Genomic DNA, 23117 nt, shown 5'->3' with positions numbered 1-23117 from the left:
AATCGGTTACACTCAATCCTAAGAATGTATAGGAATATTTTTTTAATCACTCCAGCTGTGTGCAAAAATTTTAAGAGTTTGAATTAGAACTTTTTAAGTTATTTTTTGTCTCTGTAATACTTGTTGTGATTAATTTCTGTGGTTATAAGAAATTTATATATAATTTTATTTGAATGATAAAAAAATTTAAAAAATTTATTTTTATATATTTTTTATTTTCACTTAATTATAATATTATTATGTGTCAAATAAATATTAATTTTTATTATTAAGAAATAGATAGTTAGTTTATATTTTTTTTTGTATTTTTATTTTTATTTTACATTATTATATCACTTTTCTCTCCTTATTTGGACCAGTCTTGCACGCGTAACACACAGGAAGTGACTAACAGTAACACTATCCAGATATGTGTAGCTAAAATATTGCTAGAATGATATATAATATATGCGTACCAACGTTGTGGCCAAGGTGCTTCAGTTCAATGTACCGAAAGCCTTTGGGATAACTCAGCTTTCAGCCAGAATGTCTAATTAAGATGCCACCTAACAATCCCTTCCACGTGAACATATATTTTAAGGTTAAAATATAAGATAGACTACTGTAACATCACCCTAGCTATATTCTACCACATCATGTATCTTGGGGGAAAAAAATCAAAATTAATAATCTTAAAGACCAAACTTACAAGCATCTAAGGTTTTCCACCTTTCATGTCAAGATTGGATGGCTAGTAGATAACCCACTCATGTAGGTTGACAATTTCTCTTACCATTTAGACTAGCTATAAACCTCACCTATAAATATTAGAGTTCCTCCCACACACAGTCAAGTGTTTTTTTTTTGTTTTTTATATTCATCCTAATATTTTGTTATTCTACCAAAATTTTCACTGATTTAACCATTAAAATTTCTCCCTGTTACCACCTTTGTTCATCTTGCTCAACCATTATCAAAATATAAATTCATCAGAAAAAATATTCTCATTCAAGGATGGACTTGTCATAATTTGGGCTACCTGGGTGTCAAATATTAATTATGGGATATACTTTCAACTTAATTTTGAGGATTAGTTAAAATATTTTGTAAGATTTCAAATAAGTTTATTTTCCTAAAAAAATAATTTTATTAATATTTTTTTGAAAAATCTATATATATAAAAATAAGTAATTTTTCTCCCATCTAAACTAATTCACTTTTTCCAGTGCAATATGCAAATATTACTGTGTGCCTATCGTAGAATATTCTTATGCCATTATATTGCTGTAATCCCTTAACTTCAAATTCACAGAGAGAGATGCATTTAAAATCACGTCACTTGAGTTTTTAAGATTGGACAATTTAAAGTTTTTTCCCCGGTTTTAGTTTTTCTACGTGATTCTCTTCAACTTTATCTTTCAACATCAACGTCCTCGGTATTATCAGTAGTGATAATGATTGAGGGACTTGTAGACTATAAATTATCATCACCTATGGTCCGCAAATGTGTAGCTGGCTAAAACACATTATTTTCCAAAGGCTGAAAGCTAATTTGATTGCTCGTACTCGGTGGCTAGTCTCCTTCTATGCGTGAGTGCTACATTTTCTCTGCTATTAATATATCTGTATAGGTGTAATTCCTCTAGCTGCAATAAGTTGATCCTCTCCTTGTGTTTTTAAAGTTTTCTATCTATAAATTTCTTAATATTCTTTTTGTTCGTAATCATAATATTAACAACTAGTTTCTATCATATGTTATTGTTTTATCCCTTATAGACTTATAATGTATAGCAAGTTAGCAACTGTGTGTTTAAATCCAAACTAGATTTGATCCTGATATATTGAAAAAATGAGACGATGGTGGTTTTCTTTTCAGTCATTTTATATATATGACTTGTGAACCTACGAGTCCATGCACATGATGCTTTATGTTTGGATAGTAGTTTTCACAAATCAAAATCTCTGATATGGGTGTGCAGACCAGGTTTTATTCATAAATAACAGGTTTCTAAATTCTTGGTGATTGTGTTTGAATATAATCGAAAATTTTTAAACACCAATATTATCACCAACATATACGAATAAAAAAATGCTTTCCCTTGAATCAAACCGTAGTTGAAAATTATAGAATATTGTTTTGCTCACATCCCACAAAAGGGTGTGAGATTAGAGATAAAAAGAAATTAAAAAAAAGATAAAGTAAGAGATGTAAATAACATCTGTAAGAAAAGCAAAAGGGAGGGTAATGTGAAAAGAAGGTAAAAGAAAGTAAGTGTGAACAAAAATTAAAAACAAAAATTTAGATGCAGTTTTTTAGGCATATAGCTGTTAATGCTATTATTCCCATATCACAATTAAATATTTATCTGGAAAATTAGCATTGATCTTAAATATTGATTTTTACTGTGCAAATTACCGAAGTAAATAGTATGTACATTTTTACTGTGTATTTAAAGAACATCACACAAAGTACATGTATAAAGAATTGTACTTAATTTTAGTTCAAAACTAAAACCCAAAATTATATAATCCGCATATGTTATTTAATCTTCTGCCACTCGTCATTAATTACTTAATGAAGAGCTAAAATTTATTTGTGTTATATACGATGAGTGCTATAGTTGGTACATAGGATTCTGATAATAAGATCCTCGGTAATTTGATTACGAGTTGTCTAGCTAACTGATTTAAAGTGAAAATATAAACAATATCATACATTAATTAGGTGAACTAATGTATTAAGACAAATATACTCATATTTAGAAACACTTATTAACTTCACATTAATAGTCTCCTGATCACAAGCTAGAATTTAAAACTATGGTAAGATTGGATTATGATCAAGTTTGGGGCCTCAAAAGTTTGATCTTATTTATAAGATATATAGTTAGGATTCAACAATTAACGCCAAAGAAACCAATAAAAGCACCAGACAAAATAATGAACAGTACTACTACAATCTTGTGTCAACTAGACATGCAACTAAGACGAAAAATGAACAGGAAAAAGAAAGCTACAGCCTACAAGTATGGATTTGTTTCCATCTCTCAAAATAGAGAAACAAAGAACGGATTCACTTTTTCTAGCTTTAACATTCTCTTTTTTCAGCCACTAACAAATTAAATATGGAGCACTCGATTTCAAACCCACCCCTTCACGAGGCATACAAGATCCTCTTGAGCAAGACTAACGGAGAGAATGGTTTCGATGATCAGTTCTTGGTGGAGGAGTGCGAGTTGCCTTTGATCGATGTGAGTCGTTTAGCAGAGAGTGGTGATGAAGTGAGGAGGGAGGAGTGCAAATCTGAGATATTCAAGGCTTCTCAAGAATGGGGTTTCTTTCAGGTCGTGAAGCATGGGATTTCCAATGGTGTTTTCAGTGGGTTGAAGCTTGAGCAGGAGAAGATATTTAAGCAACCCTTTGAGAAGAAAACCAAAGAGAACAAGTTCTTCAACTTTTCCGCTGGTAGCTACCGTTGGGGATCCCTCAATGCTACATGCATTAGGCAGTTATCTTGGTCAGAAGCATTTCATATTCCTTTAACTGATATGCTGGGTTCTGGTGGATCCGACACTTTTAGGTAATCACTATTTATATCTCCTTTAAGTTTTATTTTTTTATACTCTTGTTTTTATTCTATATATTAGGTCTTCATTGGATCATGTTTATGATCTTCTCAATACTAGCTAATTCAAATACAAACATTTTTGGATGAATAAAGAGTTTAGGAAATTAAGTTTTGAATAGAAATCATTGAATTAGGACAAAAATTGCTCTCCACATATATGTTTCATTAAATTTTGGCAAACAAGAAATGTTGCACCGCCATTGGACAAACACATGGATTCAAGATACAGCACAATTCACTAACTTTCTTTTAAATCGATCCCTTCAATTCAAAGTATGCTTATTTTAAATTCTGATAAAATTATTTAATTTAAAAAATCGAGGTTTAAAAATTAATTTATGTTTAGGAATAATACTTTAAAAGTAGAGTAAATATATTTGTTTTATTTGAAAGTTTTAGATGTGTAAAAATAAATAAGGCAAATTACACTGATACTTTTGTTGGTTTTTTATATATGTTGCACACGAATCTCTTGTTTTTTAAATGATTATTGTAAACTCCTTTGTAAAGTTAAATTATATAATATTTTCAAATAATTAAGAAATTAAGTATCTCTAACAATATATAAAGAAAATAGACATATTCTAGTATACAATTTTTATATCTATTTTTTTTATTATAACTAAATTTATAAATTATTATTTTATTCTTATAATTATTTTTACAAACCTGAAATTGCACATTATATTCTATTATCTTTTTTTATTATTATAAAAACATGAAAAGACAATTAGGCACACAGAGTCTCCGTTAAAGTCTCTGTTTCCCCTAGTAATATATAAAGAGATCAATGCAATATTTAAAAAATAATAATTAAGGATAAGTGTAAGAGTAATAGAGAAAAAAATTTCAAAACTTAAGGAGTGTTAATGTAATTTAGTCATGTAAATATAAAATTTAAGTTTACCTATAAAATCAATTCATGTCACTTCTTCCCAAATGAATTTTATTTTCTACTATAATTTTGAAAACATAAAGAAATTACCAAACACAATTACAAGCATTAGTCAATTCTAACTGCCACATTTACGTGAACAAAAATGGAATGTATATCGAAAACTCATTAACTTGTGTAGGTGTTTCTACATATGCAGCGCGACAATTCAACAGTTTGCTACCCAAGTTTCCATTCTGTCAAAAACATTAGCTGATATTCTGGCTGAGAAAATGGGTCACAAGTCAACGTTCTTTGAGGAGAATTGTTTGCCCAGGTCCTGTTATATTAGATTGAATCGATATCCTCCCTGCCCCTTGGCTTCTGAAGTTCACGGATTGATGCCACACACAGATAGTGCCTTCCTCACCATCTTACATCAAGATCAAGTTAGAGGTTTGCAAATGCTGAAAGATGGTAAATGGATTGCTGTAAAACCAAACCCTGATGCTCTTATAATCATCATTGGTGACTTATTCCAGGTAATTATACATATTATTATGAAGGGATATTTTTTAGACCCTCTTTCGAGAAGTTACACTGAATCCCAACTAATTAATTTGAGTTGAACTGGATTTACATTACTTTATATATAGGAAATGGAGTTCTTCATTACTGAATCATTCAAAAGTAAAGTTACGTTGGGTTCAATTTTAATATTTTAAACTTCAGAATTTGTTAAATTAATTTAGACCAATGCTAGCTAGTCTGCAATGTTGTTTATTTTATGCAGGCATGGAGCAATGGAGTATACAAGAGTGTGGAGCATAGAGTTGTGACCAACCCAAAATTGGAGAGGTTCTCTGTGGCGTATTTCTTTTGCCCTTCTGATGATACAGTGATTGAGAGTTGCAGTACAGAGCCGTCGTTGTACAGGAATTTTAGCTTTGGGGAATATAGACAACAAGTTCGAGAGGATGTTCACAACTTGGGCTACAAAATTGGCCTACCAAAGTTTCTCTTAAGCACAGGGGACAAGATAGTGTGCATGAATATGTATCACGAGTTCAATTTTCCAACCTCTACGGGAACCTAACAAAGAAAGCAAGACAACCATATGAGACTGAGGCCAAGTTCGGTTTATATACCTGCTTGCACTTTAATTTAAAGAAGAAAAAAATATATAATTGAAAATGATCAGTGATTAGTTAATATAATTCAAGAAAGTATTTCTTAAGTTTTATAACATCAAAAAGTTTTTTTAAAATTTTTCTTCACAAAAAATCTAAAACACAGCATACTTTTGGAATTATAATGTCACCTCCATCAATGTATAATGTAATGATATGTTTTATTTCTTTATGTTTAAAATAATAAATAAAATTTTGAAATTCCAATATTTTGTAACTAGATTTAAATTCCAATACTGCGGCCTACACTTTTTTATATCAATTAACAAATAATATATGTGTGAAATGAATAATTAATTAAAACTATATATACTATTGATTGACTTTTTAAAAAAGCAAAATATTGTGGTGATTATCTTTTTAAACGAATGTATGTAATATTTTTTATAAAATTATTAAAAATATAGTAAAAAATTATTTTGTAGTAAATATAATATCTAATAATACATACATTTAAATAAAATGTTATACAATAAGTACATGATAGGTACTTAAATTCTCATCCTCATTCTCGTGAATGATACTTGTAGTTCCTAACATAAAAATAAAAATTAATTTAATTAGTTATGTTATTGTGCATGTAATATTTAGTAATGATAAATTAAATTTAATATATTTATTATATAATTATGTAAAAATTATATTTATATAAATAATAATTAACAAATTTTAATATATAAAGTTATTAACATAGAGATAAAATATAATTTTGTAATAACTAATTAGATTTAAATTAATTTTTAGTATAAATTTTTCTACCACATAATATAAATATTATTCAACAAAATATGTCATTATTTTATAAATTTTCTAAGTAAAAATAATTTTATATGATTTCAAATTAAAAATAAATATTTTTGATTGTTTGATATGACTTATTGTTATAAAATAATTTTATATGAATTTGTGTTAAATAATTGAAAAGTTTAATCATCCATGATAATTTGTTCATATTGATGTCAAATAGGATTATTTTCTGTGAATAATATTTGTGGTATTCATCTTAAAAAATAAAATTAATTTAATTTACAATATTACTGAGTAAGTATTTTAAAATTATTTTGTAATAAATATATTAACTAATTAGATTTAAATTTATTTTTTGTACAAATATTTAAACCTGAAAATATAAATATTAATTTATATGTAATTGTATTAAATACTTGAGAAAGAACTGTGTCATTTATATCTTAAGTAAGTTTAACTATTTTCAATTATATTTTTGTCTCTATCATGACTAAATGTATTTTAAAGTAATTAACTTTGGTTGCCCTATAAGAAAGAATAAAACTATTATTTTATTAACTAAATGTTATTATTTTGGTAAACATAAATTATTTAATATTAAAAATGTTAAAGAATAAAATACAATGTAGAATAGAAAAAATAAAAAATAGATAAGATAACATAAAAAAACATTTTTGAGAAAAATGAGTAGGATAAATAATAAAATGATTATTTGTTATATCGAGTAAAGTTATTCTAATCAGTTAATCGTACATTCGTACTGATGTTATTCATTTCTATATTTTTCTAATATGACTTATGTATAAAATTATTCATTTAAAAAATAAATAATAGAACATATGAGACAGAACCAAACAATTAGTAAAACTTTCTATATGAATTTATCAAACATTCAGTTAAAATTGTATCTTTTAATATTAATATTGCAGATAAATAAAAAGGAAAAGGAAAGAAAAATATTTTAAAAAATATTGTAAAAAAATAATAAAAGGAAAAATAAAAAAAAAGGAAAGAGAGAGTGTGAAAGAGAGTGATGAAATAAAGAACAAAAAAGGGAGAAAAAAAAGAAGAGAAACGTGTGAGAGAAATGAAAAAAAGATATAAAGAGTATTTAAGATTTAAAAAGGAAGATTGGGATGTACTTATAAAAAAGGTATGTACAATTAGCAAACTCATTTTTTTTCGGTCACCACACATGAGAAAAAAAGCCAACACAATCCTTTGCACTTCTCATGATGCTTATATATTTTCCCAGAAAAGACCACGCAAAGCTTAGTTTTCCGGGAAAAATGGTGGCCTCTCAGAGTGCTTGCTTGCTTATTCAATTCTTCAATTTAATCTACCAACAACGTTATAGGCTATGTGGCATTGTGCGAATGTGTGTATGTATTTTTTATTTTTTTTAATTTCAAACGGGTGATGAAGTGAGAGTATCAAAGAGTGAAAAGAAGATAGAAGAGAGACAAATATAGTGTAAAAGATTAATCTTTTACCGGCTGTGAACGTTACTTGTATGTTGCCTTCTTGCTTGACATGTGTATTACCTTCTTACTCCCAGTTTTTGTTGGACCGGACACTACATGGTTTCAATTTCATTGAAATGACAGACAGATATTTGCTTAATAAATAAACTTATATTAATAGAGCAAAATGATATAAAAATCATAAAACATCAAATGTGTCAATTTTTAACTGGTATAATTTTGTAAGATCAAGAACCGATTCTTTGCTTATAGATATAGATTAAGTTTTATATATATATATATATATATATATATATATATATATATATATATATATATATATATATATATATATATAGATATGTATATATATATATTAAAAACCAAATGTCGATAAATATATATATAAGAGTATGTAATATCAAATATCAATACTACCTACATATACATAAACACGGATGGGTGGGCTGTGTGCTTCATAACTTGGAGTTTCAAACGCCGGTCTCAGTTACGGGCTTAGTATATCATTTGGGCCTAACAAGTCCATAAAAAGAACAAAAAAAAGAAGAGTGCCAGTCACTCTTCATAAGCAAAGAATGTGAAGCTACAAATTTTCTTGTTATCCTAGTTCTAACTTCTAACAACAAAGCGGATCAAACAAGTCCGATTGTCAAAGTTAGAGGATTAATGTCAAGAAGTGGAAACATTGCAATAAGATTGTTGCTATGAATAATATCAAAAGAAATTAAATGAGATCTCTCAATAACATATGGTGAATTAATCAGTAAAATACTTGATGAAAAATATTAATATAAGTATGACCTAATTAATAATCAACCGTCTTTCTGAGATTTTTGGTAATGTTTTCATTCTCCTAATCTTCGTCTGGCTAAGGAAGAAGAAGAAAAAAAAAAAACAGAAGCGCTCACTAGGTAGCAATGCCAATTTCGCAGTTATGTCCAAATATCCATTCCGTTCCTCAAATCGTAGCGTGCACCCGCAACGACAAAACGGGATCGAAATCCGTTTCGGGGAGACCCAAGGTGAGCCCTCAACTGAACCGTTGGTCCAGAGCCCGAGCCGTACGGTTCGGTCAGAAATTGGACCGGTCCAGTATGCGAACTCAGCTACCGGAACCCAACCCTCCTGCACGTCCACTTCCTCTCCCGGTGGACCCAGACGACGCCGTCAATTTGGACGGCGCAGATGTCACGGCCGTCAAATCCATCTATATAGTCTCCGACGGAACCGGCTGGACCGCCGAACACTGCGTTAACGCCGCTTTGGGTCAGTTCGATTACTGCTTGGTCGACCGTGGCTGCCCCGTCAGTACCCATTTGTTTTCTGGGGTAAGCAAATACAAAACATTATATAAAAAAAAAAAAGCGTCTTTTTTTTCGATCTTTGATTAAAATACTAATGTTAATCATCTGAAAGTATGAGTTTAATTTTAGGACTTCCATTGTCAACTAATTATTAGAAATTGTTAGATACAATTTTGAAAGAAATTATCACACATGTGAAGAATCATATCATATATGATAATTACCTTAGAGCATATAGAATAACTAACAGGATTATTCTTAGTTAATCAATGGCCTTGAATTCGAAGCTGGATATACAGCTAAGTGAAAGACATAATAGTTTTACGGGCTCGATCATGATGGTGTCCCGTAAAAAATATGTGGTGTCATACCCAAATTTATTTTTTACCATATGTTATAATTGATGATTGAATGATGTCTTTATACTATGAGTATATCAATGTATATACTATGTAGTTTCAATTTTTAGTTATTGCTTGGGAATGTTTAAATTTTGTTGTTATTGATTAGATTGATGATACGGAGAAGTTGTTGGAGATCACAAAGCAAGCAGCGAAGGAAGGTGCTTTCCTTGTGTATACTTTAGCTGACCCATCATTGGCTTCAACTGCAAAGCAGGCATGTAAGTTATGGGGTGTGCCTTACACTGATGTATTGGGACCCATTACAGAGGCCATTGCTTCTCATTTGGGTGTTTCTCCCTCTGGCCTTCCTCGTGGGGCTTCTGGACTCCCCCTCTCCGATGATTACTTTCGTAGGATTGAAGCTGTTGAGTTTACCATCAAGCAAGATGATGGAGCGTGTCCCCAGAATCTGGCCAAGGCTGACATTGTTCTCACCGGCGTTTCACGCACCGGCAAGACCCCCTTGTCAATTTATCTGTCTCAGAAGGGGTACAAGGTGGCCAATGTGCCCATTGTCTTGGGCGTGGGAGTGCCAAGGACTCTGTTCGAGGTGGATCCAAAGAAAGTTTTTGGTTTGACTATAAATCCTCTTATCTTACAGAATATTAGAAGAACAAGGGCTAAAACTATGGGATTAAGTTCTGATGGTAGCAGTAATTACTCGGAGATGAATTATGTTAGGGAGGAGCTTGAATTTGCGGGAAGGCTCTTTGCACAGAGCCCTCTTTGGCCAGTCATCGGTAACAAATTTATTTTACCCAAGTTCTCATTTCTGTCGTCTTTGATGTTACATTAGTTCATGAAAAGGGGTTGGAAAATGTTAGCTTAAAACTAATGCTTATTATGTCTTAATTTGTTATCTAATTACAGATGTGACTGGAAAAGCCATAGAAGAGACTGCAGCAGTTGTATTGAGGCTGTACCATGACAGGAAGCACAAATGCATCATGCCAAGGATCTCAAAACGCTATTAGAGATGACAACTTTTTCTCTTGAACTATATAGATTGTAAAGTACCAAAACTGTATAGTATTATGATTATGATTATGATGCTGAGTTCCGAGTACTCATAAATTTCATATACCATTTACTTGTGGCGGTATACTTTAGCTAAACAGGTATGTCTTTCTTAGGTGTTATATATCATTACATGTATATGGTCAGATGCTACTATCAACTTCAAAACTTGTATCATAAGTCAATTCTAAGAAAGAGTTGAACAGTATCTTGGCCCAACTGCCGAAAAGGTGTTTTGCTCTGTTGAACCTACTAATCAATTGCAAAACTGCTTTCAAAATATTTGATGAGTGCTGGTCACTTCTCTTTTTGTGAAAAATCTCATTGAGCATAATGAATAAGTAGAAATGCACTTTTCCTTGAAGGGAAAGGAAGTTTTGTTTCTGCCAAAATAGTGAAGTATTCCTCCATGGCTATTGGCTTTTATTGTCTTGTTGGATCTCAGTTAACACTTATTGTTATATACGTGATCGGTTATCTTACCAAAATATCTGGTGGATTTTAATATTTTATGCTAGTTTGGTTGCGAACACTTGTTGATAAAATACATGACATACTAAACATGTTGAAATCTTAGAATCCAAGCAACCTATACGTCATTTAACTAATTTATGTAAACTTGCTGGTGTACCAAACTTGCCTACAGGCATAAAAGCATGAGCAAGTGGATAGTGAGGGGTATCTTTGTTTTTCTTACCGATTGAGAAGTTCAATAACTCACAAATTTCGTAGGTTGAGTTGCTGATCTTTTTGTTCACCTAACTGGGACTGTGGATTAACAGTTCTACTGCAACCATAATTAGATAAGAGGCTGGCTCATTACCCAAGAAGTGTACCTGCTCTCTTAATATGATTGAGGACAAAATTAACAGTTACATTAAGGTTGGCTGTTTATATCTTCTGGCAGTGGCAAACATTTATCTTTATACTCCATTGAGGTTGAAAATGATCTAAGTATCTAACGTTCACATGCTTCCCGTTATTTTATTTAGACTAAAATACACAACGTACAATCTTAATCTTTCATACACATGGTTTATTCCGAAAGGTTTCCCAATATATAAACATTTTTTGTCCCTAGAAAAGGCACTCGTGGATTTCAGTTTCTTCCATAAAGGAAAAATGTATTTGAGCACGCATGCCGTTTGTGCCTACTTTTGTAACTAGTAGGTAGGTAGCTCTCATGGTTTTGGTTTTACTTTCCTCTCCCTTTTTTCCACTGTTAAAATTAAAGTTACACACATTAGAAAAAGGTTCACTTGCCATCACATGTAAGAGCAAAACAAAAGATACAGGGGATAAAAATAAGAACTGAGTAGAAAGAGCAAAAACGTAACTTTCTGATCCTCCAACTCCGTTATGCCCTTAAATGACACTCCAAATAAACTACAGAGCACTCTCTTACATGTGATCTTTTATCCGTTGCTAACTTGCTGGTTTCCATTCATATAAAAGAAATATTTCTTCCTGTCTATCGTAGTGTATTATGTCATTGTATTTGCCTTTTTTAGCTTCCAAATAGGTAACTGAGTCTGACAGGTAGTTGAAATTTTTGTCAGTTATTGCAAGTTCTGCAAATTTGGTCTCAAACTTCTTGTTCCTGAGTTTTGCTCCAATCCTAGGATTTATAATTCACACGACAAATTATCTCATTCGTTCCATATTAATCAGTGGCATCAGTCACTGCTGCCAGTCACTCCCATATTCATCTGCTTTTTGCTTGCTGATAGTAAGAGTGAAGTATATCAGCAACATTGTTCCCATGCTTGACCTGTTTCAGTGCAGGGAAATTAAGACACATAACAATAAATGAAGGACGGAACAGAAACCAAGTATTGGAGCTGAATCTTACAAGGTAGCAAAGAGGAGAAGAACTCTTTTAGGATCAAGGAGCCATGAAGAAGGTCGTTTAAAACTATTTCTTCGAGTTATAAATTTGCTTTCGTTGGGGGTGGGGGTGGTGGTGCACATGTTACTGGCAGTAATAGTAATCTGATGATGAACTTGTGTGTTTGTGGAATGATGTGTGGACCCTACTGCCACCACCGCTGACTTTTCAGCCGTGCAGGACCCTGCTAGAGCAGCTGCAGTTCCATAAAATCCATATCAAAATATTGTCTCAATTTCTGATAATGACAATACCTGTGGCCCCCAAGAATGGGTTACCAATAAAATTTTAATATTTATAATATATCTATCTCGTGATCTGTAATGTCTGTAGAAATATACATGGTTGACCCAGAACTCTGTTTCAGAGAGCTATAATTAATTGACATGTTCTCGTAGTAGGTTTCCTTTTTTTCACCCTAACTAATCTCCAACCACCAGGGACTAGGCCAAACAAATTTCACCGCCCTCATAATTTTCAATTTTCGTAATCCCGGTGAGACTATAATCATGTTGATGTCATTATATTCCAAAACTTAAAATACGTTGGATCTAAGATGATGACACTGACAACTATGCTATATTAATAACATACATAGTCATACAGAAATCAGACCTAAGAATCAGGGGACAGACACTTTGGCCTCACATAGGTACAGGTTGGTGTTGAAATATTTTATGATACCATTTTAATTTTGTCACTCGTGTCCATATATATACATATCGATGAACCCGAGTTCCATAATGGTCAAACAATAGAAACAAAAACACCTGTTAGTAATTATATTAAATTTCTCAACTGATCAAAGAAATTATATTAAACTTCTCTTCAACATAAGAGATACAGGAAAACAAATTCCAAGTAGGCGAATCATTCGGTCTAGGATCCTAACAAAATTACAAAAAGGTATTTAGATCCTCTCATGGGTTCTTTCTGTTGTACACAATTTTTTTTTTATATAATTATCTGCAAATTACTCTATGTCACATGTAAAGACTCAAATTGAAGATCCAAATTGTAAACAAAACAAAACAAACTATATAATTAGATTAGAATAATACAATGAATGAGTTCAACTTTTTATTTATTTGTTTATTTATTTTTTGCAAAGGCAATGGTACCTTTTGGTGAGCATGTAGTTGGGGCAGTATCCCTATCATGAAGTGTGACATTGCCATTCACCTTCCTGTCGCCCCCACGCTGAGATCCTTTCCTGGAAAGGCTCCGCTGCAACTATACCGTTAAAATCAATAAATCAATAATCAATGACGTGAAAAAAATGATTAAGTATAATAGCCAAAAGAACACAACTGAACAAGTCAACTTGGGGGGAGTTAAGTAAGGGATACACAAAGTTGATACTTGAATGATTAAATTAAATTGCTTCATCTAACTTTCAACGTTTCATTTTAAAATTATAGTTAAGGGTGAAGGAATTCAGGGGGGGGAATAATAATAATAATAATGCTTGAGAAAGACATTCGATTTCAATGGCCGCAAAGGTTTAACAACAGTTGATCGATAACGTGTATGTTTTCCTTCTCATTTTCATTAATGCCCCCATTCTCTGTTCATGCCTCATGACTAAGGTCTAACATTTTGGTTACCTTAATCAGTGTCTCGTTCGTCTCCCAAGTAATAAGAATAATAAATTTATATAAAAATTAAGTATACATTATATAATGCAGGAAGAACAAACCACCACTGACCCTGTTTTGTTTGTAAGATGTGCCAAACAAAACTAAAATAAAATAATTATCGCGTGGAAAAATAGAATTTTTTAAAGAAAAAGTATCTTACTGTAATTCTGGAATTAGCTTTAGTGCTATCTTTATTGATGCCGGAAGAGAAGGAATCCATATCAATCACAAAGCTATCAGCTTCCTCAGCCGAATACTGATATCCGTTTGTGTGATCTGAAACCAAGATTCTCTGGGTACCCATGTTCTTCTGTTCTGATTCCAAAACCTCGTGAGAAGAAGAAAAACCATCCAAATTCTACAGAAACCAAACCCACAACGACAGAACCAACCAATTTATCAAGGAGCATATGACAGAAAAATTGAAGTACCCAAATAAAGACACAAACTTTCAATGGAACAGTTGTTGTAAGAGAGAAACAAAGGAAAAGAAAAATCTTACCAACTCTGAAATTTCTTCCATGTCCATCACTTCTTAAGACAATAAAAAAAAAAGGAGAATGAAGGAGGAAAAGTTGCGTATGGAATGGGGCCCAGCTCAGATTATATAACTATACGGCACCTGATTGAACATGAAGATGAAGATGAACCCCATAAGTCAAAACGCTTAAGTTTATGTAAAAAAAAATAGCATAAGTAATTAACATACCCGTGAACCATAACCCAGAAACTTCTTCTTCAATTGGTTGTGATTGTGGCAGTGAAAATCAGCAAAGGGTTGCCAAGGACACAGAAAAAGCCAGTAACGGAAGGTGTTAGTTTCTTCTGGTGAAAGTTGTGTGGAAACTGAAGAAACAAATGGACTTATAACCACTCTACTTTTTGTCTGATTAGAAGTGGGTAATTTTTATTGGGAAGGAAGAGAGAAGAAACCATGAGGGAATAGATGGGAAGAGTGTGAGAGGAAAAGAGAGAGAGAAAGACATCGCCATCATTATCATTATCATGTGGATTGTGGGGTTTGCTCTGTGAACAAAATATACATACATCAACGGAGAAGTTAGAAGGGATTTTGATTGCAAAATAGACACGATCTTAATCTTCCTTTCTCTCTTGCTTTTTTAGTTTTGTTTAGTGTTTATACAATGTTTTTGCTTTTTTTGTTTTTGTTATATATCCTATGTACTTCACTGTGAATCTGTGACGTGTAGCAGATAAGTACATCTTTGCAGAACATTCAGCAAAAAAAAAAAAAAGTACATCTTTGCAGCCAAAACGGGCGATTTCAGAAATATTTAGAAATATAATTAACTTAATTCTTTTATTGGTTTTGGTCAATTTATATTTCTTAAGGTAAATTTTGATCACTTGGGATGAGTTGACTTAAATCTTAATAATGTTGGACAGTAAAGGATAAGGATTATCTTTTACTAGTATTCTTTTTGTTATTTATGTGTCAAATAATTTTCTTTTAAAAAATAATTCTTAAATGTACGCTTTCATATGATTAAGGAAATTAGTTTCAATCAACCATTTTAAGTAGACTGATCTAATTGAAAGTTTAGCTATAACGAGCATATCGGGTCCGTTTTGCACTTATTCTTTATCCTCTTTTTAACCGGTTTTGTTGGTATTATTTATTATTGTTATTATAAATTTGGATAGCATTTTACCTTTATGTAGTAAAGATTTTTTTTGAGGAAACCTAATCTGTGTCTATCCTTCCTTGAAAAATAATACGTGTATTAATTGCTCTCATTTTAAATTTTGAGTTCTTTTAACTTAAGCATACATATTTTAAACGATTCTAATTTTGAGTTCCTTGAAAAATATTTATTTTTTTTCTAAATAAATCAAGAGTACCTCTTCTGTAAATTAAAATATTTTCTCTTTTTTATATTTTCTAAATTTTCTTAAATTTAAAAATACTTGTGTAGTAAACAAATACGTGTTCGTTATTTTTTAAACATTTAAAATCCTACCATTGTTTATCTATTAGGAAAAATAATAACTATTTTTGCTAATAATCATATAGTTCTCTAAAATAGAAATTGAATTCAATTATGTAACGAGGAATTACCTACCGTAATTTAACAAATAAAATCTCAATGAGACCTGATACTTAGAAGAACCAATAATATTCAACATTTTTTTAATCGGCAAAAATAAATATTCACCATTTATACAAAAGCGCTTGTTTCACGGAATTATCTTTACAGTTTCGGAAATATAAAGATATTTCCATGTTTATTAAGAGGTTATCGGCAAATAATTATAAGTATATTTTCAAAAAAAGTTACATTCTCTTATTTACGTAGTTTTTATTCTCCATGCTAATAGGAGGGAAAAGTTACATTCGATCTCATGAGAATGTGACAATTTTTTTACTAACTCCACCATAACTTTCATTTTTTAATTTTATTTTTCATTTAGTACTTAATTTAAAAATATTCCTAAAAATTTTAAAAATTAACTAAACATACTTTTTATATATGTCAAGAAATAAAATTTCCAACTACAATATTCTTAGGACGTGATTTCCATGTAAAATATTATGCGAAACAAACATATCCTGTATGTTCAAAGCATTAAACTTTGACAAATTCAATTTCATGTAATTAAGGTCGAGCTTTCAAAATTAATGCAGCAAAGTCAACATTGACAGCGGAATTAATTTTACATCGCATTAGGATTTAGGAGTGATTTTTTGTTTATGGATTTAAATGAAATATAGTGATAATGTAAAATATTTCGTGACATTTTTTATCCACTTGATTTTTCAAGAAAAGAAGTAGATGTGTGTTACCAAATTCTCCGAGCATTTGTTAACTGATTAACTTCACCTTTTTTTTAAAATGCCCAAGTGCGTTCGACTATAGGTTAAGAACTAAAAAGTTAAATATAACTGAAAAATTATAAATTAATTGATTTAATTGAAAATATTTAATGATATTAACTTATAAATGTTAAATTACGTAAAATAATATATTTAATATTTTTTATATTTCAATTTATTTCTACTAACTTATATTCTTAAAAAAATAAGAAAATAATTTTTAAACTTTGTATTATAAGAAAGTGTTAAAGATTTGGTGATTTTACACATTATTTAAACTCAGATTTTTTTATTTTTTTCAAAAATTAAAATGAAATGAAATGAATTTTATTAGAATTATATTGTTTAAAATTATTTGTTGACATTTAAATACTTTATTAATAATATTATTTTAAAACAAAAAATAAAAATTATTTTTTTATAATTTTTTTAAACATTTTTTCTATTTATACAGGAATAACTTGAATGTATACATTTCTTACTTGCATAACTAAAAACATGATACAAATAAGATATTTTCTTTAAAATTAATCACATATATTTAAAATTTTGTTTAAATTAGGTCACGTGACTAAAAAAAAGTAAAAATAATACAACAAATAATTACAAAATTGATATGTTTTAAATAATTTTTAACATTAAAGAATGATATGATGATAACTTATAAGTCGATTTTTATGTCTATGTAAGAATAGTAAGTTAGATAAGAAATTTTTTTCAAATGATACAAAGATGACAAAAGGATTTTAAATTGAATAAAGCATAATTTTATATAAAATCATAAAAAAATGAAAAAAAAACTTTTAAGTTAGCTTATTTTTTATAAGTTTAAGTAACTTATCAAAATAAGTTTTCTTAAGGTAGTTTATAAAAAATAAACTCATGTATTAGACAAGTTTACTTTAGTCAAAATAACTTATAAACTCCTAAAATATCTTATTAAACATAATCTTAACAACCTAGGCCTGGGATGTATTTTAAGAATCTTATTGTAATTTAGTAACTACTTCTAAAAAAATAGGTAGGTGTACATTAATGAATTCCTATAATTATTTTTAAAATTATATATACAAAATATAAGGTGTTAGATACTACTAATTATGTTATAAAGGTGTGAATATCGCATGAAGAGTTATGTAATTATTTTATAATTATTTTTTAAATTTAATTTAAAACTAAGCAATTTAGATTTAAGAAAAAAAAGTTTTGAAAAATTAAAAATAAAATAGTGCATGAATAATTAAGCTTTGAGATAACTTTTTAATATAAAAATAAAAAATGATTAACATAAAAAATAATTTAAAATTATTAATTTCAAGGCAAAATAAAAAAATCTTAACAATTTGAGTTAAAAAAATATAATAACAAATTTAATTAACAATTGTAAAACAACGAAAAACAGTATAGTAAGAGAAAAATAATACAGAAACCGATAAATAATAAATTTAAATATTAAATTTACAATTTTTCACAAAATATTATTTACTTAAAAATTGTATTCAAATATTTATATATTATTTTATCTATAAAATAATACGCATGAAAACACCAAATAAAATTTTGGTAACTAAAAAAAATAAATCTCGCATAAAAAAATAGTATCAAAATCTTAATCATCCTTTAAGAATTCCTCAGTACTTAAAATTTATAAATTTATTCTTAACTAGTCAGCTTGAACTTTGAGTTGGCCCACCAATAGTTGTTCAGCTGTCAGTCAGTTAACCCTATTTGTTCAACTAAAATTTCCGTTAGCTGCCAAATTCTGATTTGGTTAGGCCAAATATTTTTCAGTACAAATAAGGTGAAATGATACGTTTTTAATTGATAAACTTTGAATAAAATACAATTTCATACAGTTTAATTAAATTACTATATGAAGATTTTAAAATCAAAATCAAAATTTGACAGTTATTTACTTAAAGAAAACTGAAATGAATTGATTTTATCAAATAAAAAAATTAATGAAATAAAATTCTAACAAAAATGTTAAAAAATACCCTAATGATTGTTTATAACAAAATATAAAATTTCAATAATTTTCATATAGGTTTGTAAGAGCAATTATATAGACTTTTTTTTCAATTTCCTAAATTAATAGTTTTTCTTTATTTGTATCGAAGATACTTCTTAGTTGATAATTAAAAGTTATTTTTTTGAGACACAAATATTGTTGTAGTGAATTTTACTTTTCATAACAGTATTTTTCATGCACATGACTAAGATTTGAAACACGATCAATATATATTTTTTAAACTAAACAATGAATATGCATCAAGAGACTCAAATATTTGTTGATTATGTTAAACTTTGTTGACACTGTAAAGATTAATTTGAGTTTGATGGAATAAAAAAGGTAAGCCTAAGTTAGGTCAAGTAAGGATAAGGCATTTATAGGGTATTTGGGCCAAGTATTTTAACAACAACATATAAAATGCTTGGATCTAATTACTTATAGATTTTCTCCTTACATTCTAAAACTTCCATGCAAACTTAGATAAACATATGCAACTAAATTTGTACATCTCTCTCTATATATAAAGTTGATAATTGGAAATAATTTCTCTATTTCAAACACTTATCTTGAATTAATCTCTTCCAAGACCAATATAGTTATTTTGACATTTTCAAATATAACCGACCATCTTGATCTCGATTTTGGTCTTAATCTCAAAATTTCCCCACTTCATAAAAAAGAATCATTAATCAACTCCAAATCTCACTTCATAATATGATCTTTGATAAGTTAAATTAGACCTAGCTAGACAAAAAGTGTTTGCTTTTTTTCTGGCCTACCAAGCGGATCGAAATGTACTTTCTAACACTTAATTTTTTTACATATTGCACCAACAAATATATTTTATATGTTTTGATTTCTATTTCAAACAATATATTAAGTATTTTTTTTCTCCCTTAAATTATATTTTTCATGTAATCAGATCAAATGCTTAAACAACACATAAATTCCTACTATGTTCTCGATTTATTTTTTAAATTCTGACAGATATGGTGAATCAGCAGGGGAGGACTATTGTCCGTTGGACGCATGACAGCTGACAATAACGTATCTAAACTATCCATTTCAACCTGATTAATCAGCAGTAGAGAAATATCAATCATCTCTGCAACAAAGCAAACAGAAATGTCAATCAAAGCTTTAATCATTTCTAGTTATTTAAATTAGGGGGACTTCTTTTTTATTTTCTAAATAAAAAGTTGCATATATTGTTTAGTTCTTTAAAATTGTATTGTCCAGATAAATTAGAAAGAAAAAAGTTTTTTAAAATTTTAAAAATATTCTTTTAGTCGCTCACCTCAAATACAAATTTGTATTTTTTAATTGATTTAAATACATTTTTTTCATCCTTACAATTTTTTTTTCATTTTCAATTTTTATTTTATTTTAACCCTTAAAAATATATTTATTTAATTTTTCAGTTCAGATGTTTCAGATAAGAATTTTCTATTGTTTAAAATATTATTTTTACTTTTTAAAATACTTTAAGGAAAAAAAAGCATATTTTACAATAATTAGAATAAAAATAAAAATTACAGAAACAAAAGTAAAATAAAAAAACTAAACTGCATGAAATAAAAATATGTTTAATCTTTTCTAATTCTTAAATTTTGGTGAAGGCAGGGACGATTTGAGGTTCAAGGTGGGGTCATGCCCCCCCCCCCCCCCTGAATTTTTATAATTTTGAAATTTTTTATGCATATAATAATATATATAATATTAGTAGTAAATATTTATTTGCATTAAAAAATAAAAGTGCCATTTATTTTTCTTATTTTAATTTTGATAAAATATTTCATTCTTTTTTATAGTTATTATTGTAAAGATATTGTCATTCTTTTACCTTTTTAGATAAATATTTTATTTTCTTTTATAATTTTATGGAGCTAATTATATTCTTTTATCTTTTTAGATAAATTCTTTAAATATAATTTTTAATAATATTTTTCTTCTAAAGGCTATAAATAATTACATCTACAATAATTTAATTTTCCTTTTATGTTATATTATTTTCTTATAATAATTTGTAAATTAAAGACTATTTATTAACTTTTTCAACGTGGTAAGCACAATTACAAATTAACATTGTATAGTAAATTGGCGGCTTGATGTTTGAGACATACTAACAAGTATTCTTTTTTTCATATTACTTTTTTGTGTATTTACTTTTTGTTTTTCTGCTTTTTATTTTTGGGACATTGGTTGTGATACCTTAGCATGTTTCTGGACTCGAGTGCATGAGTGAAAAAAATAAAAAAAATGTAGATATTTAGATTATTTGAATTTTCGAAAAAATGTATTATTTTTACTTATTTGATGTAATAAAAATAATAATTTTGCATAATAGTAATTATACTTTTGTATAAAGTAATATATAATTTACTTTATAGTTAGAAGTAATGTATTAGAATTTAATTTTAGTATATTACTAATGTAAAAAAAATTATATTACTAGCTAATTAGAAATTACTTAAAATTGTAATCTTAAAGTAATTATTACAAAAACAACCAATTTAAATATATTAAAAATGTAAATATATAAACTGTTAAAAATAAGAAGTAGAAGTGTAGATTATTTCAAGTGATTGAAATAGAAATAAAATAAAAATAAATTTTTTTTGCTTATTTCACTGAGTAAAAAACTAAAAATAATAACAATAATAGTGTTACATAATGATATTTTTACTTTTGTATAAAGCATAATATAATTTACTTTATAATTAGAAATAATATATTAGAATTTTATTTTGATATATATTATTAATATAAATATTTTACATTCAACTTTTAAAATGATAATTGAAACTTTATCATACACACTTAATTATGATTAGATTATAATGTAAACAATCGTCTTTTCAATTTATTCTAATTAAATTTTAATATATTATATGAAAGATATGTACATATCTATTAAATTCTTAATTTTGTTAATTTAGAAGCACATATATCTGGTCTTTACAAGATATTTTAAAAATATATATTTATAATATAATGTGACTAATTTTCTAAGCAAAAGTCATTTTTTCATAGACAAGATATTATATCGAAAAAAGTTTAATAGGTATCCATTGTTAATGAATAATAATTGATACCGTTAATCAATCATAAGTCATGAACACATGTGACTTTTAATTTAGTTAGGATTAGATTCAATTTTTTTAAAAAAAGATCAATATGACATTTTATGATTGGTTGATGCAGTAAATAATATGTACACTCTCAATATATTAAGAACGTTTAATGGAAAAAGTTGAGAGTGAGACTCTTACCTTTAAAATTGTGCATTTCAATTTTCAAACAAAAGTAGATATTATTTTTTAGATAGGGATGCTACTTGTTTTTGCTTTAAATTTTAAATTCTTTTAAATTAATTATGAATATTTTATAACTTTAGATGTTTTCTCTCTAAAAAAATTATTTGATTTTAAATATTTTATATAAATTTAAAAACACGTATGTAATATACAAAACACTTGGTAGTTGTTGTTTCTATATATCTAGGCAACTAGACATTTAGTGATATGGTAGAAGATAAAATGCTCGTTCATAATGTTTAAAGTTAGGAACCATTCAGCCTTTTTCATTTTAGGTAAATTTGGTACACTTTGGTGTACATTATAAAATATCTTTAGTGAAGGCGACAATGCAAGCAAATATTCTAAGGATGAGATGTACATGTTTTCACAACCAAGCAAATGATTAACTTTTTAAGAGTCCGAAAATTCCAGTATTCATTTAGTTGCTATTCCCAATCTTATATGTATCATCTATCCAACTTTCTCTCTACGAATCATGTCTTTTGCTATTTTTTAAAGCAAAGAATTATTACACCTTGAAATTATGTTGATGATATCAGATGGGAAACCCGTGAAAGGACATGTTAGGAGTACTTAATTTCTAGTCGCGATTGGATTTGATTCTGCTTTTAGGAATTAAAAAATAATATGCGGATAATTTAAATATATTATTAAGTATTAATCTAAATTCAACTAAATTGATTTTTTTTGGTTTCATATATTTTTAAGAAAAATATTTTTTATATGACATCTAAATTTTTAGATTTTTTTTACAAGAAAATTTTCATTGATAATAAAAGAAAATTATTTTTA

At 28.4% G+C, this 23117-nt stretch overlaps 3 protein-coding genes across 5 annotated transcripts; 2 read left to right on the top strand and 1 right to left on the bottom strand.

Moving 5' to 3' along the window:
- The first annotated feature begins 1366 nt into the window (after nt 1-1366).
- On the top strand, nt 1367-7969 carry LOC100792172 (gibberellin 2-beta-dioxygenase 8). Of its 2 annotated transcripts, none has more exons than XM_014772283.3 (4): nt 1367-1569; nt 3088-3559; nt 4684-5023; nt 5275-7969. In XM_014772283.3, the coding sequence occupies exons 1-4, from the start codon at nt 1566-1568 to the stop codon at nt 5575-5577; spliced, it is 1119 nt and encodes a 372-aa protein (XP_014627769.1). In that variant the 5' UTR covers nt 1367-1565; the 3' UTR covers nt 5578-7969. The 2 variants fall into 2 exon arrangements, with proteins under 2 accessions (XP_014627769.1, XP_003556024.1); XM_003555976.5 differs by having other exon boundaries at nt 1381-1569; nt 4702-5023.
- Nucleotides 7970-8737: 768 nt separating this feature from the next.
- Nucleotides 8738-10680, top strand: LOC100137073 (pyruvate orthophosphate dikinase regulatory protein). The gene is made up of 3 exons (NM_001249604.1): nt 8738-9230; nt 9717-10350; nt 10481-10680. Exons 1-3 carry the CDS (start codon nt 8820-8822, stop codon nt 10582-10584), a joined length of 1149 nt encoding a protein of 382 aa, NP_001236533.1. The 5' UTR covers nt 8738-8819; the 3' UTR covers nt 10585-10680.
- An 898-nt stretch (nt 10681-11578) lies between these two features.
- On the bottom strand, nt 11579-15301 carry LOC100791649 (uncharacterized). 2 transcript variants are annotated; one of them, XM_006605968.4, is made up of 6 exons: nt 14865-15301; nt 14658-14777; nt 14316-14513; nt 13637-13742; nt 12480-12711; nt 11579-12398 (listed from the first exon to the last, which is right to left on the bottom strand). In XM_006605968.4, exons 2-6 carry the CDS (start codon nt 14682-14684, stop codon nt 12308-12310), a joined length of 654 nt encoding a protein of 217 aa, XP_006606031.1. In that variant the 5' UTR covers nt 14685-14777; nt 14865-15301; the 3' UTR covers nt 11579-12307. The 2 variants fall into 2 exon arrangements, with proteins under 2 accessions (XP_006606031.1, XP_003556023.1); XM_003555975.5 differs by having other exon boundaries at nt 13637-13748; nt 14865-15299.
- Nucleotides 15302-23117: the final 7816 nt, after the last annotated feature.

Source organism: Glycine max, chromosome 20 (genome assembly GCF_000004515.6).
Source record: "Glycine max cultivar Williams 82 chromosome 20, Glycine_max_v4.0, whole genome shotgun sequence".
Classification (NCBI taxonomy): Eukaryota; Viridiplantae; Streptophyta; class Magnoliopsida; order Fabales; family Fabaceae; genus Glycine; species Glycine max.
The sequence above is the reverse complement of the archived record's forward strand: the minus strand, read 5'-3'. Positions and strand labels throughout refer to the sequence as shown.